At 45.4% G+C, this 19,628-nt stretch overlaps 1 protein-coding gene across 2 annotated transcripts in view; it reads right to left on the bottom strand.

Annotated features, from left to right (window-relative positions):
• ITGA2 (integrin subunit alpha 2) overlaps nt 1-19,628 on the bottom strand; it is a 92,946-nt gene that overhangs the window by 40,372 nt on the left and 32,946 nt on the right. For both annotated transcript variants that reach the window (XM_066240713.1, XM_066240724.1), the window contains exons 3-9: nt 14,267-14,376; nt 11,466-11,557; nt 7,103-7,217; nt 6,804-6,931; nt 4,045-4,193; nt 666-816; nt 244-409 (exon numbers count right to left, since the gene is read on the bottom strand). In XM_066240713.1, coding sequence (XP_066096810.1) covers nt 244-409; nt 666-816; nt 4,045-4,193; nt 6,804-6,931; nt 7,103-7,217; nt 11,466-11,557; nt 14,267-14,376 — 911 coding nt within the window. The remainder of the gene's footprint in view (nt 1-243; nt 410-665; nt 817-4,044; nt 4,194-6,803; nt 6,932-7,102; nt 7,218-11,465; nt 11,558-14,266; nt 14,377-19,628) is intronic.

Raw genomic sequence — 19,628 nt, 5'->3', positions numbered from 1 at the left:
ATTGCTTTAATTTATACTTTTAAATAATTACTGAAAGTGGGAATATTTTCTTATGTTTATTGGTGACTTGTATTTCATCTTTTATAAAATACTTGTTCATGTTCTTTGCCTATTTTTCTTACTGATTTATGAGTTCTTTTCCTACTAGGTGTACAACTTAACATCCATGGAGCAAATTTGCAGTAATAAAATCAAGAATTCTTGAAAAAATTTTTTGAAAAGAAAACTGGGAAGTTCCTTTACCTTCGATGCTGAAAATGTGCTCTCCAATGGTGCCAGCCTTTTCCAGCAGGGCGGCTTCATCAGACACGTTGAAAAAGTATCTTTCGGTTGGCATGCTGGCAATTGCTTTAATTTCTTTGATTAAATTTTTAGTATCAAGGGCATTTCTGTTTAAGTACCCAAGAACCTTGGAAACAGGAAGAGGAAGGAAAAACAGTCATTACTGTTATAAATCAGTCTCCCTGTTAGTACTCTCTAGGCAATTTCTGGACATAATAGTTCCTCCGCAGAAGTACAACCACATCCCCCTCATCGAAAGGACTGCAGAGGAAAACTTTTATATTAAGGCTTGACGGCCGATGAGAAGGGCAGTCTTGGGAAGTGATGTTATAGAGGAATGCTGACCCATCCAATGAAAGGTAATTAAAAGAAAATACACTTACTGCTATGCCAAACCTCAGAATATTGTCATCGTTACACTGATCAATCACGGCTTTCAGCATCGAACCATCATGAGATTCACCATCAGTGACAACCACCATGACTTTGGTAGCGCCTGGCCGGCCACCAGCAGCTGTTGCATAGGCGAAATCTCTGTGGCAGATAAAATTAAAGACTTATGACTAAACAACAACAAACTTACAGTGTGGACCTCTTCTTAGAAAGAGGCATAGGAACCACCTTGGGCATGACCAATCATGACTTGAAATTTCTCTCCATGTCAGTCTGGAGACGTATTTTAAGTATGCTCCTCTTGTAACTTGTAGAGAAACATACACATATCACTCTTGCTGGGCATTTGACAATAATGTCCATGAGTTCCACAGTGGGTGCTGTGTGTGTGTGTGTGTATAAGCATCTCAGGATCAGGAGCCCTTAGAATTACCTTCTGACAAGAAAAGCAAATTCATTACTACTAATCAACAGGTCAAAAAGACTTCCATCATAAATTATAGCCACTGAATCTGCACTCACTTTTTTGATACAAATTGTTTTGTTAAAAAAGTAATATGACCTCACTCGTTTGAGGAATCCAAGGAACAATGTGAACTGAGGGATGAAATTAAACCTGAAGGGAAGGGGAGAGGGAGCTGTTGGGAAGGGGGTAAGAGAGATGTTGAGGGGAATACAGGGGAGGGGGGATGCTTTTGGGGAGACACTAGAATCTATGTAAACACAATAAATAAATAAATAAGTTTTAAAAAAAATAGATGTATTCAGTAAAAAAGCATTTGGAAAGTTATAAAACAGAAATGTGACACCAAGCCCCTGTTCCAAAGGTACTCACGGTGATCATTTTATGTGTCTTCCTAGAAAATGTCTTCCTAGATGTATAAACATAGTCTTACTCCATACAACTTTACAAAATGGGGGCACAGTCTATAGAGTTGCTTTTCATTTTGATAGGGGACTTTCCATGTAGGCACACAGGGTGCTCTTGTTCCCTTTTTAACAGTGTGTGGAGGCACCATGGTTATTTAACCAATTCCCCACTATTGGGCATTTAGGCAATTTTGAGTTTTGCAATGAATGTTATAATAAATGTCCTTCTACCTTGGTATATGTACCATACAATAACTGGAACAAAGAATAGATACATTTCAAATTTTGATGCCAAACCAACCTTCAGAACTTTCCATTTCTATTCCCAACAGTGTATAAGAATACATTTCTGTCTTTTCCCTAATGAGGGTTGTTAAACCCTTTAATTCAGGGCCTTCTGAGAAGTGACAAATAATACGTAATTGGAGTTTTAACATGCATTTTTCATTACAAAGGGATGATGAACATTTTATATGTTCATGAGCCATTTGTATTTCTTTCTCTATAAATTTTGGAATCGAATTTATTGGGATTAAGTCGGTTAATAAAATTACATAGGTTTCAGGCGTACTATTCCATAACATATCATCTATGTATTGTATTGTGTGCTCACCACCTCAAGTCACATCTCTTTTCATCACCATTTATCCCCCCTTTACCCTCTTCTGCCTCCCTGACCCTTCCCTTCTTCCTCTCATAACCCCACGCTGCTGTGTCCATGAGCTATTTTTTCTTTGCTTAATCCATTCATCTTTCCCACCCAGCCTTGTTTGGCATGTTCATCATTTTCTTACTGATTAGTTATATCTTTTCTCAATCAAAAAATTTATCCTTGTTTATATATATATATATTTATATATATATATATATGACATATATATATGACATAATGTCTTAAACTCATTAATCACCTTTTGAGTTTTAATGATACTACTTCTGTACAGAAATTTTATAGTTTGATATAATCAAACCTATTAATTTTTTGTGGGTCTTTTATATTTGACACAGTATTTTAAAAAGACCTCTTATCTATCAGCCCTTTTACAACCCCCACGTCTCTCGCAGTCCTGAGACATCCAGGGAGAGTCGCCAGCTGATAGAAGCAGCAGCTAAAATAGAGTATGTGTGCAGCGAAAGGAAGGAGCAGAGCTGAGGACATCAGAAATAGCAATGACAGGATGTGGGGATTGCTCAGATGTGGGACCTAAGGAGGTGCAGGAGAGTGAAGAAAACCGTCACATTCTTGGTCTCCTTCCTGGAGGAGGCGGTGGCAGCATGAGTAAAAACGACAAAGTTGTGAGCTGGGGTAGTAGCAGGGCAGTAGTTTAGGATGCACCGATTTTGAAAAGAGACCCGATGCTCTGCATGGAGAGATTCAGTGTCTGCTGGGTCCTGTGTGCATTTCGGGAGCGTTCAGAACTGATGGTGCAGCTGTGGGAAGCCTACAGGGCTGGTGCCAAGGCCATGAGCACGGACACGGTGCCCACGGGAAGAGGGCTACAAAGAAAGACAGCTCTGTAGAGCGAAAAGAAAACAGGAAAAGAAGACAGCGAAGAGGCAAAATTGTTGGCAAAACCTTGGCAGGGGTTCTAGAAGTCTCTGGAGTCCTGGCAGCAGAGGTGGGAGAGTAGTGTGTTCTCATCGCTACCCCAGGCTCAGGAAGCTCAAGGATGAGGTCTCCATGCGGTGGGGGATGGAGGGGACCACGTCCACTGGCCTGGTGGCAGAGCCAAGTGTTTCAAGGATATGTGGGGGAGGCGGGTATAGGCGCTTGAGGAATCAATCATGATAGAAGGAAGGAATATATAAGATGCAAAAGGCAGGGAGTGGGTTTAAGAGAAGGGGACCTTATCAGTCTCATTTATTTTTTCACAACAGGAGAGCAAGTGATTAGCATTTTTGTCAAGGTGTTTGATTAAAACAGATTGAAGGGGACGGGGCGGGGGGGGGAGGGATGAGAGGGGGGGATGAGAGGGGCGGGGGGGGGAATGAGAGGGGAGGGGGGAACGAGAGGGGCGGGGCTCAGAGTGAGGAGGGTGTCAGCATGCTGTCAGACCGCCCGCCCAGGTTGTCACCAGCGTCAGCAGCCCGCTTCATGTGCTGCAGAGTAGTCTAGGGGTGAGAGTCCATAGCCCTTCTGCATCTTCATAAAGCGCTCCCTTAGTTTAAGTTGTCAGGGGGCTTGACACACATCAATGAATAATTTCAGATGGCTCCGTGTCCTCCTGTTTCAGCCTAAGCTCTCCTCATTTCGTTACATCAAATAAAATCTTTCAGAGTCGGTGACTATCTCACACAAGTCCTAGGATCATTTACACTTCATTTCCCACTGTCTTCTCCAAGTGTTGTTAAGTTACAGAACAATTCAACTTTTTCTTCGTTATTATTTCTGACTTAGGTGTGGATAGCAGGGATGTTATGTTTCTCTCTCTTTTCTTTTTCTCACTTGTAAGCACTTGGACTTGGTCAGACCCCAGGGCTATCTGCCTCACGACTTACCTTGCGTACTTGATTGCTTTGAACGTATTGGTGAGGTCGCCCCCATGTTGGAATGTCTGAGAGGTTGCAGTGATCATTTCAGCCTTGGTCTTAAAAGTGTTCAGGTTGAACACAACCCTTGGATTATTGGCGTACTGAATTAACCCCATCTGCAGGAGAACAGAAGTTGATTAGGAGATTGTCACCAAGTTATAAATCATTCTCACTTGACCAACAGAATCAACATCAAACATGCCTTTAGACATGGCAGGTAGCTTCAGGGAATCACTTTCAAGTTTGTTCTTAAGAGCAGTTCCTTTTCTTCTGATGAAATGACTTCTTTGTTAGGGGTTGTGAGGGTAGAGCAACAGTGCTCAGCACTTACTGATAAGCAAGACAAGGTGCCATTGTGTACAACTTGGTTCCCTAGAGTAATAGTTGTAAATGTTTAAGCACTGCCCTATAGTATTCTAATGTGGATCATGATCAGAAAAACATTCGTAACAGAAAGATAAAGAAAAACGATATAAATTTTCTAATGAACAGTAGATATCAACATGTAAATATTTATGAGCAGTCATAAATGGAAGGTAACATCTCATCCATTGGGGATAATTCCATAATAAGAAGAGGAGGAGAGCTCAAAACAATTGATTACTGCTGCTCGTCAAGGCAGTCAGTCTGGATAAATTTATTGTGCCCTGGTTCCACTCATCCCATACCTCAGGGCAAAGACGCTGCCTGTGCCCATGGGGCAAGAGATTCTGGGCATCGGAGAAAATGCACCCAAGAGAGTCTGGTCTGAGGGAGCTGAGAGACAGAACCCCTCCTGGACAGGATGTCTGGGCATGTAACCTAACTCTTCTTAGATCCAGAGGGTCAGATAGTTCCTTTACTGACCTTCCTCTCTGCACAGAAATCAGCCTGTCTGCCTGGGAGTCGGGGACCCTAGGGGGCCTGGATTTCTGAGTTTCAACTGTGACTTTCACTAGATGGCAGAAATGTATTACTGTACCCCCCTCCCATTTTTAGGAGAGATTGTAAGACTTGAGAGAGAGAGAGGACAGGGCCAAAAATAATTCTGAGGCTTTCAGAGTCTCATATGAGAGGAAGACGGTAGCATCTCCCAGGACGCAACCCTGGAACCTCTGTGTGGGACAGGGACAGGCCGGACAGACGCTTAAGGAAAGGTGGTTCACCAGGACTCCCAGAAAAGTCACATCTACATCACAGGCAATGAGGCTGAGTAAAACCACCTCCAGAGGAAAGAAGGTGCATGGGTTAAGAAGACAAGAAGATAAAGGCCACGCATTCTACACAGGAAACTATTGATTAAGTCATATTGGTGGTGGTGGGGTAATCCATTTAGAGATGGAGAAAACAGCAGGTCCATATGAAACTCCTCTTAAGAGGGGCCTTGACTGATTTCTACAGAAGCCCAGGTTATACCCAGTCTTACTTAACAAAACGTTCTGGTAAGAGTCCACAGTGAAACCTTCACAGTTTTGGCAATTTAACCTGCTCTGGGTATTAGGAACTAAGGTCAATGGGAAAAAGTATAACAATTTTTTAATACTACTGCGTAGCAAAGATGAAAAGCAAATTTCAGTATAGATAACCAACCAGCACTTAGGGGGAGACGTTCTGACACGTGTTAGCAGATGGTAGGCACTGGAGCGTCTGACACAGCCCAAGAACACGCACTGTCACTCTGGGAACCGGTCCCCAGTGTCTATGTGCTGCTACAACCAGAATGACTGAAGGAATGGCAATCCAATAAAAAATAAAGAAAAAGAAACCCAGGACTAGCGTCGGCCTAGCGTGCGGAGGACCCGGGTTCAATTCCCGGCCAGGGCACACAGGAGAAGCGCCCATTTGCTTCTCCACCCCTCCGCCGCACTTTCCTCTCTGCCTCTCTCTTCCCCTCCCGCAGCTAAGGCTCCATTGGAGCAAAGATGGCCCCGGGTGCTGGGGATGGCTCTGTGGCCTCTGCCCCAGGCGCTAGAGTGGCTCTGGTCGCAACATGGCGACGCCCAGGATGGGCAGAGCATCGCCCCCTGGTGGGCAGAGCGTCGCCCCATGGTGGGCGTGCCGGGTGGATCCCAGTCGGGCGCATGCGGGAGTCTGTCTGTCTCTCCCTGTTTCCAGCTTCAGAAAAATGAAAAAGAAACCCAGGACTAAACATAGTGCTATTCAGTTTTAAAGAGGCGTGACGCTTCTGCTCCTGAGTGCTGGCTGCCTATCTCAAGAAGATAGAAAAACAAATGAAAGACTCCTTCAAACGCAGAGAACTAAACAAAACTACTGAAAAAGGAAGGGCAGACTAGAATATGACAAAAGACTATAAAATAATAAACAGTGGAATTACGTTGTCTACAGACTGATTTATAAAAATCCAGAATTCAAGGGTAATTGTTTACCAGCTCAGAATAAACAAGAGAAATTCCCTATTAGTCCAAGTGGATACAAAGAAAATATACTATATTGGATTTTAAAATATATTAATAAATTCATCAGAGGAGGAAGAAATAAGCAACAAAAGAAGATTAAAATGCTATCTTGTGTACCTGATGCCTATGTCAGAAACAGAAATTCAAGCTCAAAGACCAGCATAGATAGAGTAATTCAAGAGAGTACACGTTTCATTTACCTCTCAAGATCACGGTCAAACGCAATTGATATCGGATTCTGACGAATGAAAAAATTACAAGCGCCTATCTAACACTGTTTTCCCAGAAAGCAAGCTGTGGGTTGGATGTCTGTATTGCTGACGTTCATACCTGTGTCTTCATGGGGCCAATATCCAGGCCTTGTACGAATTTTTCCAGAAAGTTCTTTACTGCCTCCCAGGGGTAGATACTGTTGGATTCGTCACACACCACCACAACATCAATGAAGGAAGGACAGGCTACACAGGGGAGGACGAAAGAGAGAGATGGCCATAGGTGAGTCAGGCTGCACACCACAGCAAAATGGGGAGTGGGCAGACAGAGCTGAGGGACAGGGCGGCACGTGGCCGTGGTCTGCCCTCCCTTTAACGCCAGGTGCTGCCCAGACCCTCCGCACACCCCACACTTACCCTGCACTGCAGGTGAGAAGCTGGCTGAGAGCTGAAAGTCGGGACTGACGTCCGAGCAGACCCCGGTCGCATAATACTGGCTTCCACACTGCTGCGCCCACAGGGGACCACACGTCTTCCAGGCCATGAGCACAGTGACAAGACACGAGAATGTCAGACCTCTGCCTGCCCACCTAGGTCACCTAAAACTCATTTCCATTTTTCCACCAGACATAGGAGTCGTCAACCCTCAGCATGAACAAGTCAACAGTGCCTTTGAGCGAGCGTAAGACAGGCAAAGAGGAGCGAGGGAGAGGTGGCCATGTGTTGTGCCCATGGCAGGCTTCTGGGATAGGGGTCCTTGGACTGTCAGAGGCGGTGTCAGTGTAGGGGCCAGCCCTTCATGTCACTCATCGAGGTAGAGACGAGGGGTGCTTTCATTCCGGGGAACACCCAGGAAGGAGTACAAAGTCCATATCCTGTCTTTCCATTACCTGGGTGTCGGGTGCTTCATGTGCAAAATGAAGATAATCATGCCTCCTGTGTCTTTTTTTTTTAAGTATAAGAAGGGGAGATAGACAGATTCCCACATGTGCCCCAACTGGGATCCACCTGGCAACACCATCTGGGGCTGATGCTCTGCCCATACAGGGCTGATGTTTGCAACTGCCTGAGTCAGAGGCTCCAGGGAGCCATCCTCAGCTCCCAGGGCCAACACACTCAAATCAACTGAGCCATGGCTGTGTGTGTGTGTGTGTGTGTGTGTGTGTGTGTGTGTGTAGGGAGAGATGGGGAGAGAGGGAGAGAGGGAGAGAGAGAGAGAGAGAGAGAGAGAGAAAAGGGAAGGTGAGGGGGAAGCAGGTGGTTGCTTCTCCTGTGTGCCCTGACCAGGAATCGAACCCAGAACTTCCACATGCCAGGTTGACACTCTACCACTGAGCCAACCGGCCATTGCATGCCTCCTATGCTTTTAATGTTGTTGCAAAGATTAAATGGGTCTCTAGGTATAAAACACTTAGAACAGTGCTGGGTAAAAGGCATGTGGTATGGAATTGTTAGCCAGCATCATTCTCGTTGTTATTCTTGAACACAGGGCTCTTCCTGCCCCTTCCATTTGTACTATTCTGCAGAAATCATAAACCCACATGTCCCCCCAGGGCCAGGCTGGAAACCCAGAAGAGAGCTCAGGGCCAGTTGTAGACACCCAGGTGAGTGAGGAATTCACACCCTATATGCAGGACAGCCAGATTGCCCACATTCTCAAGGACAGTCAGAAAGGACAAATTTTGTGTTAAAATGCAGTTAAAAAAAAAGTGTTCTGTGCTTTACAAACAGATGAGGCTCATGAACTGCTAGTTTTTAACTCTGCTAGAGAGAAATGTCTTAGAGGACTTCAGAGCCCCTCATTTCCACTCTCTGAAGCCTTCGGTCATAAAGGCTGACACCGGTCTTCTCGCCCACATCGTGTGTGCTCCCTTTCTGCACCCAATCCCAAACTCCCCTTCTCCGGCATGCCCGAAATGCCAAGAATGGACTCAACCCCACAGGAATGACTAGATTAAATAATATTTTTTTTTTTTTTCTTTTTCATTTTTCTGAAGCTGGAAACAGGGAGAGACAGTCAGACAGACTCCCGCATGCGCCCGACCGGGATCCACCCGGCACGCCCACCAGGGGCGACGCTCTGCCCACCAGGGGGCGATGCTCTGCCCATCCTGGGCGTCGCCATGTTGCGACCAGAGCCACTCTAGCGCCTGAGGCAGAGGCCACAGAGCCATCCCCAGCGCCCGGGCCATCTTTGCTCCAATGGAGCCTTGGCTGCGGGAGGGGAAGAGAGACAGAGAGGAAGGCGCGGCGGAGGGGTGGAGAAGCTAATGGGCGCTTCTCCTGTGTGCCCTGGCCGGGAATCGAACCCGGGTCCTCCGCACGCTAGGTTGACGCTCTACCGCTGAGCCAACCGGCCAGGGCCAGATTAAATAATATTAAATATATAAAAGAAAAAAATGGGAAAGAAGAAATCTAGTCAAGATCTTAAAAAAGCAGCTACAAGTTTACCTTTAAGTTGCAGACCAAAGATTAAAACTGAACAGAAAGTGTGGACTTGCAAAAATCAGTTGGAAGCATAAAAGGAAATTTATCTGACCCAGTTTAATTGCTGGCGTCTCGGAAGAGAAGGCAGCGGCTGCGCTCCATTTTCATGCTTGGTGAACAGGCTGGGCTTCCCCCTAAAAAACTGGTTCACTCTGCCAGTTAGGGTGAAATCATAACTGATGCCTTTGGTAGTTTTTCCAAAGAACAGATACCAATGATTAATTTCTATATCCTCAATCCCAAGTCGGTATTTTTCCTAATCACCTTGCAAAATAATTACTCATGAAATATTCAAAAAAAAATTTTTTAAAGCGATGGAAAACAGCATTAAGAAGTTGAAATTAGAATATGCCAATTGTTACTGCCAGAAATACATTCCCGCTTTAAGCCCAGAATTTAAGGAGTTTCAAAAAAAATGTGATGATTGTTCGTCTTTTCCACATAATTCTTGAGTATCTTAAGATGTTGGTCTCTTAGGCATGTAAAAAAAAACTGGCTTTCTTCTCCTTCTTCTTCTTCCTCTTCCTCTTCTTCCCCTTCTTTTTCTTCTTCCTTTTCCTCCTCCTCCTCTTTCTTCCTCTTCCTCCTCTTTTTCTCCTTCCCCTTCCTCCTCTTCCTCCTTCTTCTGTTTTCTCTCTCTCCCATACATCTCTCTTTTCTTCCCTCCCTCTCTGCTCGCTACATGGTTAATCTCTCAAATTCTCTTGTGATTTTATTTTACTTTATCTGAAATTACAGGTGAAAAACCTTGAAACACATTGTCATCCATAAGTCTCAATATATTTCTCTTTCTGAATTTTCTCAATTTTAAAAACAAATAAGTAAAAAAAAAAAAAGATGAAAGCAATCCTATTATAAGGATTTAGAGATATCCTAAAGCATGAAGGAAGATTCATGACAACATTCATCTATGCACTGATGCAATACATGTTATAAGCAACACTCGATTTACTTAGCAGTACAAAGTCTGTCTGAATACTAAGTATCTATTCATGCAAGTAGAATGATGTAGCTCAAAATTGATTCATTTTTAGAAGACTCCTGTTATACACATAGGCTCTTAGGTTAGCATGTCCTAGGTGTAATCAATGTCAAGTTAAGCTTTCTCGGACTATTTTAATACGACAATAGTACAAGTAGGGTACACCTGTAAAAGCTGCTGGAGATGGGTGATTTCAAACTGGAATTCTGTTTGCTTTTCAACTTCTTTTGTGTGTGTGCAATGATTTTAATCTTTTCATATCATCAAATCTTTTCAACGATTTCCTATATTATCTCTTTGGTTAGTGCTAAGCTCAGAAATGCTCCCCTCTTTTGGAAAATTTCCACTTTCTTCTACTTGCATACATCAACTCTCTAATTCCCTTGAAAGCGCACTTGGATATGTAAGTTATTAACCCATGGAGTGGCCAGAACACTTGGTCAGGAAGGTATTCTATCTCATTGATTTGTGATATCTCTTCACAGCATTCGAGAAAGTAGATGAGAGACTGAGCCACGCCTTCACTAGTATCAGGTTAGCCAAAGGTTAGGGGAAATGATTAAAAACAAAAGTACGTTTCAGCCTTGAGACCTGCTTTTGGAATCAGCAGGACCTCTCTTGAGTGTTGCTATAGAAAGGAGAAATGAGCCCTGGCCAGTTGGCTCAGTGGTAGAGCGTCGGCCTGGCGTGCAGGAGTCCTGGGTTCAATTCCCGGCCAGGGCACACAGGAGAAGCGACCATGTGCTTCTCCACCCCTCCCCCTCTCCTTCCTCTCTGTCTCTCGCTTCCCCTCCCGCAGCCAAGGCTCCATGGAGCAAAGTTTTCTGGGGTGCTGAGGATGGCTCTGTGGCCTCTGCCTCTGGCGCTAGAATGACTCTGATTGCGGCAGAGCATCGCCCCCTGGTGGGCATGCCGGGTGGATCCCAGTCGGGCGCATGTGGGAGTCTGTCTGACTGCCTCCCCGTTTCCAACTTCAGAAAAATACAAAAAAAAAAAAAAAAAAAAAAAAAAAGGAAAGGAGAAATGAGACCCAGAAAGACCACACATTACTTTTCAAATGCAAAAATAAAAAAAAATATGGTGTTCCTTTTGCTCGTCCTTCTCCAAACATTCCGGGGCAATGGCTTTGCTGAGTGTCTTAAGAAGCCTGCCCATCTCCAGGTTGTTAGTTCACAGTGGATAGCCCACGGCTGGTCATAAAGCAAACTCTAACATTTAAACCTCAAGATCTGTTGTCATAGGAGGGAGGCCGAAAAAGACTGACTTCATACATCCTTGAGGAGGACGGAGATCCGAAAAGTAAACACTCACAAGAAATCCTCCGGTTCCCACGTTCCTTGTCAGAGTCAAGCCCAGGCTCATGTTGGTTTTCATCTCGGTAACGTTGGGAATGCTGACGGAAGCTTTCAAAGGGAAATTAAAAAAAAGTTTTAAAATGTTCTCCACTTATTTAAAGCTGTTTAAAAACTTCCCTTGCACACACACATTTATTTGAAGCCCTGTATTTAGTGCCAAACACCCGGAAGCTCAGTTGACCAAGCATAAGGCTGCGAGAGGCCTTCCGTGACCCACTGGCTCCCTCACCTGTGTGACGCTGAAGGTGTAAGTTACTGGGGGTGGGGTCCAGAGAGGGCGGAACTTACAGGCATTTACATGTTAAATGTTCAAAGTGCCGGGCCACAAAACACACCTGAGGACTCCATTTGGTCTCCAGTTTGACATCCTTGTCCTTTCCAAGGTCATGACAACTATCTAATGCTTCATTATGGATCAGAAAAAAGTATCCTTACGGTGAAATTGTAGGATGCCACATGGTGGAATCCAGCTCAAAGCAACAGTGAGAAGATTTTATAAGGAAATCCTGAGGCTAGGCCCATCCAGCAATAAATAAATCTCTCCAACCCCGTCTCTGCCTCTGACCCAGCACCATCCACTGTGCCTGTCCCTGAACTGCTGAACACTGCCGTTCTCCTCAGTGACACCATGACCTCGCGCTCCCCAATCTCTGCCAAGACAACTCTGCCATGTTCATTTATCTGATCACATCCCAGGATGACCGTTCTAAACCCTTATCCTCCTTTCCAGGCCTCCAAGTTCAACCCAGGTCCCCTCGCTGTCTGTGAACAGCGCGTCACCCTGGAAGTGTGAGCTCAGCCTCTCCGCACATCTGCCCGAGGATCGCCGTAGGAATCCTTCCTTCGCTTCTTAGAGAAGAGAACACCCTTTCTCAGATGCCTCAGGTGCTGGTGATCCCATTCGGACAGTGCAGCTCTTGACAAGCTGTCACCTCCCGTTTACCTCCTCCGTCCTCTCTCCCAGCCAATGAGATCACCCCCCTTTTATGAGAAAAATCTTCCCTGGGCCCCGCGACCCCACCGAGCCATTTTCCTGATTCTCCTCACTACTCCACCTCCTGAAATAGAGGCCGGCCTTCCTCCATGCACCTGTTCTCTACTCACGGCCCCTAAATTCCTTGTCATCTACGTTCTCCCATCCACACTGTCGGGTCTATCCTCCGGATGCGATGATATGGGGTGCCGAGAGGAAAATAATAGAACGTCTAGGTGTGTTTTTATTCTGCTAAATGTATTATTTTTGGTTAGGAAGATAATATGTCAGTACATGTATGTCATTTTTAAAAAATAAAATGAATACATTAGGGATGGGTGTTCAAAAGCGAGAGGTAATATGAAACATTAGGGGTGTGTGTGTATGTGTGTGTGTGTATGTGTATTTTTTTTTCCTTTTCCAAGTGAAAAGAGGGAAGATAGAGAGACAGACTCCTGCATGCACCCCAACTGGGATCCACCTTGGAACCCCCATCTGGGTCTGATGTTCTGCCCATCTTGGGCCATACTCATAATCAAGCTATTTTTAGCACCTGAGGCAGAGGCTCCATGGAGCCATCCTCAGCACCTGGGGCCGATGCATTCAAACCAATAGAGCCAAGGCTGTGGGAGGAGAGAGAGAGAGAGAGAGAGAGAGAGAGAGAGAAGAGGGAGGGCTGGAGAAACAGATGGTCACTTCTCTTGCATGCCCTGACCAGAATTCAAACCTGGGAGTAGCCAGCTAGGGCCTGTATATATTTTTATTATGTTTAGAATTTATATGTATTCTATGTGTATGATGAGTATTGAAAATGTTTCAAGAATACAAATCTCAATCACCTGCACCCTCCTTAAACAAGACGAGCCTCTGCCCTCAGTCACAGTACCCTCCACCTCCAGCCTTTAACATGATTGACAGCTGGCCCATTTCACTGAAGACAGGTTACTGAGTCCCTGCTGTACGTCAGCAATGACTCTGGAGGTCAGGGAGACACAGGCATGTCAGCAACACTCTCGCCCTTGTTTCTAAGTCTTAGTCACTGTTTTTGAATCTCTTCTTTCCTTCGATCTCCACAACAGTGTACTTTCCTAATACACCCCTCAATTCCTCAGGACTCCGGGACTCCTCAGTGCTGGCTCTTTTGAATGAGGATGATAATCGAATTGAGTAATTTTTTATTTTTTTGCCTGCATCAGGAAGCGCTGTGTGGAAATATGACTCACTTAGGTTTCCAGTGGCATTTTGTAATTTTTTACATTCATAGAGAGTCTTTGAGATGTGGGCAATTACAACAGCAATTCCAAACAACTACAGATAACTCCAAATCGTGACTGTCTTTTACTAGAAGGACATCATTTAGATATAGTACCTCTGAGATCTGTCCAAAGACTGACATGTCTAGACTTCATGGCTTGTTTTGAAGGGTGAGAGAGAGAGAAAAAGGGGGGGAGAGAGAGAGAGAGATGTGGGTGGACTTAGATTTCTGTAAATAATCCAAAATCATCCTAAATGTTGGTGCAAACTGGTTCCTATCTAGAGGTAGATGGGTAGATGGCCCAGGAGACAGTACATTGTTGACACATCTTATTACATCAGGCCTTCAAACTGTGTTGGAAATTTAGATACAATTGGGTCCCATTAACTGGGCAGGGGCAATAAAAGCTGGTATTTTTTTAAAACAGAACTGTGATTGGTTTTGTTACTTTTCAATCGTGTATACAACAAACCAGGTTTTGTTATTTGTAAAAAAAAAAAAAATTATCACATTGCTAATTACAACTTACTTTGCAAATTGAGTTTTTCACATGTGGTCGTGGGTAGGTCGACAGGACATTTGTACACGTCTCCCATTCGGTTCTCGGGAAAGCCGCTCCATGGTGAGCCAACCAGTAACCTAGAAATAGGAGTTTATTTTATTCAATGTGAAATGTTAGCTAATGTGTCTTAAAGATAGACCAGATCACAGAACAGTGGAGACACACATCTCGTTTCGATTTTTAATTAGTGAATAGCTCACGTTTGTATGGCTACAATTTGATCATTTTTCCTTTCCTCCTTGCTGATCGATGTCTGGCTGGATGTCTGACATACAGCGGTCCTGTTCCAGTACATGGGAGGTCTCTTGAAAGCACAGCTGACCAATGGAAACCTAATGCAAGCCACCAGCGTCAGATACCTATGTCATTTACAATCTTCTAGTAGTTACATTAATAATATGAAAACCTTATGTTGTCAGACCAGGTGGTGGCACCTGGGAGTGCCAACCTGGGACGCTGAGGACCTAGGTTGGAAACCCCGAGGTTGCCAGCTTGAGCGCGGGCTCACCAGCTTCAGTGTGGGATTATAGACATGACCCCGTAGTCGCTGGCTTGAGACCAAAGGTCATTGGCTTGAAGCCCAAGGTCGGTGGCTTGAGCAAGGGGTCACTGGCTCAGCTGGAGCCCCTAGGTCAAGGTACATATGAGAAACAATCAATGAACAACTAAGGTGCCACAACTACAAGTTGATGCTTCTCATCTTTCTCCCTTCCTGTTTGTCTCTCCCTAATATTAATAATAATAATAGTAAAGCCACATGTTGAAATTAATTTAAATAACATACTTTACTTAACTCAGTATATAGAAACTACCATGCAGTGTTAGTATTTTAATGAGCTATTTAACATTTTTTTTTTTTTTCCAAATTAAGTCTTTGAAACTCAGTGCGTACTTCCTACTTAGAGCACAAACCACTGTGGACAAGTAACATTTCAAGCACTAGTAGCCACGGATGGCCAGTGGCTATCGCAGTGGTCAGCCTCCCCATAAAGAAGGGAACAGGAGTAAAAAGCAAAAACTCATGTTAGTCGAGTGCTTTCTACGCGTTAAGAACTTCCAGGTTGTCTAGGCCTAGGGAGCAGATGAGATAGCTCACTGGCTTTACGTTTATCATTTCTATAATGGGGTCAGACCTTCGCAAACAGTACAGAGTGCTATGTTTACAGCCAGAACACAGGATGCGGAGGTCAGAGCTGCTGCTCACACTGCCCCTTCGGGGAGAGTCACTTCCGTTTGCGCTTCTGCAACCAGAGGCCGTGGGCTTTCCCGCAGAATCACTCAGCCAACATCTCTGACCACGGAAGGGGATGGAGAAAGTCTATGTGGCAGTCTGGTAGAAACTGTCACAGGTCAATTGCTCAGTGACAGCCAGTTATGAAGAAAGGATACTTGTCTCAGCAATTTTCCTTTGTCACTGCTAGGAAGGATTAGTTTATCTCTTTAATAAAACTTAAATTTCTTCACAAGCCATTTGTATCAAAAGTTTATCGTTGTCAATTAAACAGCATGTGCTACATGCTAAGCGCTATAGGAAGACTTTTAAAAGTCTAAGGCCCACGTCTGTTGAGTAAATCTAGTAAAACTATTGAAAACACGTGACAATTAATATAATAATGATACAAATGAATGAAAAGGTACGAGTAAGTTCCCCTCTGGAACCAATATTAAAATGGTCAAAGGACAGAGGTAGCAGTCACCCTTCTCAGCAGAGGGACCAACGAGAATATTCCAGAACAGAACAGGGATGACTCTGAGAGATGGTTGATGGTTCAGTACTAAGTTTCTCCCCTTATTCATCTCACATAATTAGTCTCAAACTAATATATATATATATATATATATATATATATATATATATACACACACACACACACACACACACACACACACTTCTTTTTAGATTTTATTTATTGACTTTGAGAGACAGGGGAGAAAGGGAGAGAGATGGATGGATAGAGAAGAGAGAAGTATCAAGTCGTAGTAGTTGCTTCTATCTGCTTTGACCAGGCAAGCCTGGGGATTTGAACCAGCGACCTCAGCGTTCCAGGTCGGCACTCTATCCACAGCACCACCACGGGTCAGACTCAAGCTAATATTTTATAAAGCCTTCTTGAGTACTTCAATTCAATTAACTTTGATTAAAGTTAGAGTTGAAAGAGTTTTCCTCTTATAAGTGTATTTAGCTTAGTTTGCCTATTAACATATTAAATGCAGACAGGATTACAATAATATCTGGCACGTGGAATTAAGGTGTTGGAAAAAGAAATCTGAGTGATGGATATTAGTAAGGTATCCACATTCTTTTTAATGGAGGGAGAGAATCGGTCCCAGGATTGGAAACGTGGATCTGAGTACATCTCAGACTGGTCAGATTCACGACAACTCAGAGGACATGAGGAAAGTCTCGAAGACTCTGTACTGTGAGAATTGCCTTTCTGCCTCGTCTGCGCAAGTCCTTGTCCTCATCCCCCACGTGGGGCAGCATGCACCACCTCTGCCGTTTGTGGGTAGGACGCGTCATAAAGTACGAGAAAGACATAAAGAGATACAGGGCTCTCACGCACCCCTCCAGTTCTGTTTCTCTCGGTGCACCTTCCCAAAATTCCCTATTTCCGCCCTGGTAAACTCAGCTCCTCCACTGAACCAGAGTCTCTCTTGCTTCTAAACCTTCACGCAGTCTGTGTCCTGTCTGGCGAAGTTCTAATACTTACTTAAGTCTCCCATTAGAAACCACCTCCTCCAGGAAGTCCCCAGGCACTTCTGAATCTGGGTGAGGTGGCTTTGCTGAGTGCTACCCTAGCCTCTGACTTTTCTCTGGACCAGTTTTTTATCACATGACCCTGTAACTGCCCGCCCACTGACTAAGTCCCCAGTGAGAGAAGAAAGGTCCGTGAGGACTGGCCCGGGTGCTGGAGCTCCGAGAAACAGCTAGTTGACCTAATGGATGGAAAGACAAATGAACAAGCCAATGAAGAGATGATTCTACGTTATTATTTAAAAGAATTCTCCTGGTTGAAAAGAAATTAAGCAGAGAAATGAAAATGGTTAATTCTCTTCTTATTATCCCAGTTAAAGTTAAAAAAAAAGAAGAAGAAAAAAGAACTTTGTAGAGTCGAGAGCAAGTGTCCACATACTGGCCATGTGGCCACTGCTCCTGAGTCAGCCCCCCATGCCGGCAGCTCAGCGACCTGTGTGGTCCCAGCAGAAGCTGATGTGGGGCCTGAAGGGACCAAGAGGGCACCTTCTAGCAGGAAACGATGATAGGACGGATGGCTCTCCTCTCCAGCATGCTGGGGAGAGACATTAATCCAGCAAATCTTAAGATAGCTGGGCCCACATGTGAGGTTTTCCAAACATGATCGAATTTCATGAGAAAAACAAGCCTGGGAGGAGTTTGTGTCCATTTTCCAGATGGAACCACTGAGACAGACGAGCAACGGACTCGTGTCCACAGCCCTACTGAGAGCCAAGGGCAGTGGGTCCTGAGGCCCAAACTCTTCACCCTCAGTCCTTCCTCCCTCCTCTGAGCGGCAACAAGGCCTGGCATGGGCCCAGGCTGGGCAGCCTATCTGAGCATCGGGGCTCAGCTGCAGAACCACCAAGGAGCAGAACCTGGAAACGGAGAGCCAGGCCCTGCTCACTGCGATGGGGGCTGTGACCGTGCGGTGTAGGAGGGGATGCAGACCTGCACCCACGCTGCTGCGGGGCCAGGCTATCCTGTCTACGCGCAGGTGAGCACAGGATGTGTTCAGACAGCACCCGCTGAGTCCTGTCCCAGCCCCCACCCACCCAGAAAAAGGCACTGTAGGGCAGAAACTGCATCTCAGCTAAATGGAACCAGTTCTCCCCCGAAGGTTTCAGCAGCAAAGCCACACCACTAGCTGCCGGCCTCCTTGATGACAAAGCTCACAGGGCTACTGGCCATTTCCTGCTGACTCATCGTCTCCGGGACACCTCCTCCACCGCAAGGAGGAAGTCAGGATTGACAAGCGGCAGCTCAGGAGGGGTTCCGGCATTCCCACCAGCCCTGGGGGAGCACGGCCCCCATCCATCCGGCCGGAAGGAGGAAAGGCAAGGCTCTGCACTGTGTGTGCCACTTCACAAGAAAGATGGGACAGTTCTCAACAGTCTCTCAGAGTAGCCACATGGATCTAACAGTTTTGTCCCATTTAAGCTCTAAACACTAGAAAACAGTGAACAGTGGAAAACCAGACCATTCTGGTAACTGGGGAAGAACAGCAAGGAAGTGCCTGCCCTATGTGACACATCCTCCAAATATCATGAGCCACACTGGTAAGCAGCCGCCTGGTCATGCCAGTGACTACGGAGGATGTGTCCTTTGCTGGGGCTGCTCCCAGCAGATGCCCTTGTCCCTCCCACCCAAGGGTCTGGGTGACACCCTGGTTCCTGATAATGCATCCTTGTAAGGAAAGGCCATGACATCACAGTGACTGTTCCGAAGGAACTGGAACATCCTTCAATGATCAGACAGGAAGAAGAGGAGAGGCTGGTATATTTAGGCATAAAATTTTATGTAGCCAGCAGTAGCAGAAGGACTCACGTGGAGAGAGAATGTCATGAAGGTGGGGGACAGGAAGAGCGAGCGGGGAACCCTGCAAAATGGGGCAGAGCCCCTGCAAGGTCGTGGACGCCACCCCGGCGCCAGCACATGGACAGGCCACACGGACAGTGTGTGCGCCCTGTCTCCAACCAAACGGAATCCGAGATACACACGTCCCTCTTCCCCACGGTGACATCTGGGCCTTTTCCAGACTGCTTAAAATAACCCTTCCTGCTCAACAACCTTGTGGGAAAATAGTGATTATGTAGAGTTCCCAAACAGAGTCAATCTGCCCACCTCCACGGGAATGTCAAGTTCTTTGCCAAGCTGGTAAACAGTATTTATGGTGGTGTGGGTCATTTTAAACCCACGACCTGGGGCTGTGATAGATACCTTCCTTTGGTCTGTGAGTCTCTAACCTCTCCAAGCATTCTTTCAGTACCAGTGACTTTTCTCAGGATTACTGACAGACGTACTGAAAATAGTCAGGAAAAAACATATTTTCTTTCATTTATCTAACACGTATGGAGATCCTAGGAGCTGACATTTTGCACAACTCCAGGGGGAGCCATTCCCATATGGATGGTGAGCCCTGGCTGTGTGCAGTGGCCGACCTGGGACGCTGTAGCTGTGAAGGCGGCCAAATGTACTACGGGCCAGACTTGATTCAAGGCAGTGACGATACATTAATGAATAAGTCAGTCAAATCTTTCTGGCCTGATGGAGCTTACATTCTGGGGTGGGGGGAAGACAATACATTTAATAAGT

The sequence above is a fragment of the Saccopteryx bilineata genome, chromosome 1, assembly GCF_036850765.1.
Source record: "Saccopteryx bilineata isolate mSacBil1 chromosome 1, mSacBil1_pri_phased_curated, whole genome shotgun sequence".
In the NCBI taxonomy this organism is placed as follows: Eukaryota; Metazoa; Chordata; class Mammalia; order Chiroptera; family Emballonuridae; genus Saccopteryx; species Saccopteryx bilineata.
Note: the sequence above shows the minus strand (reverse complement) of the source record. Positions and strands in the feature narration are given on the sequence as shown.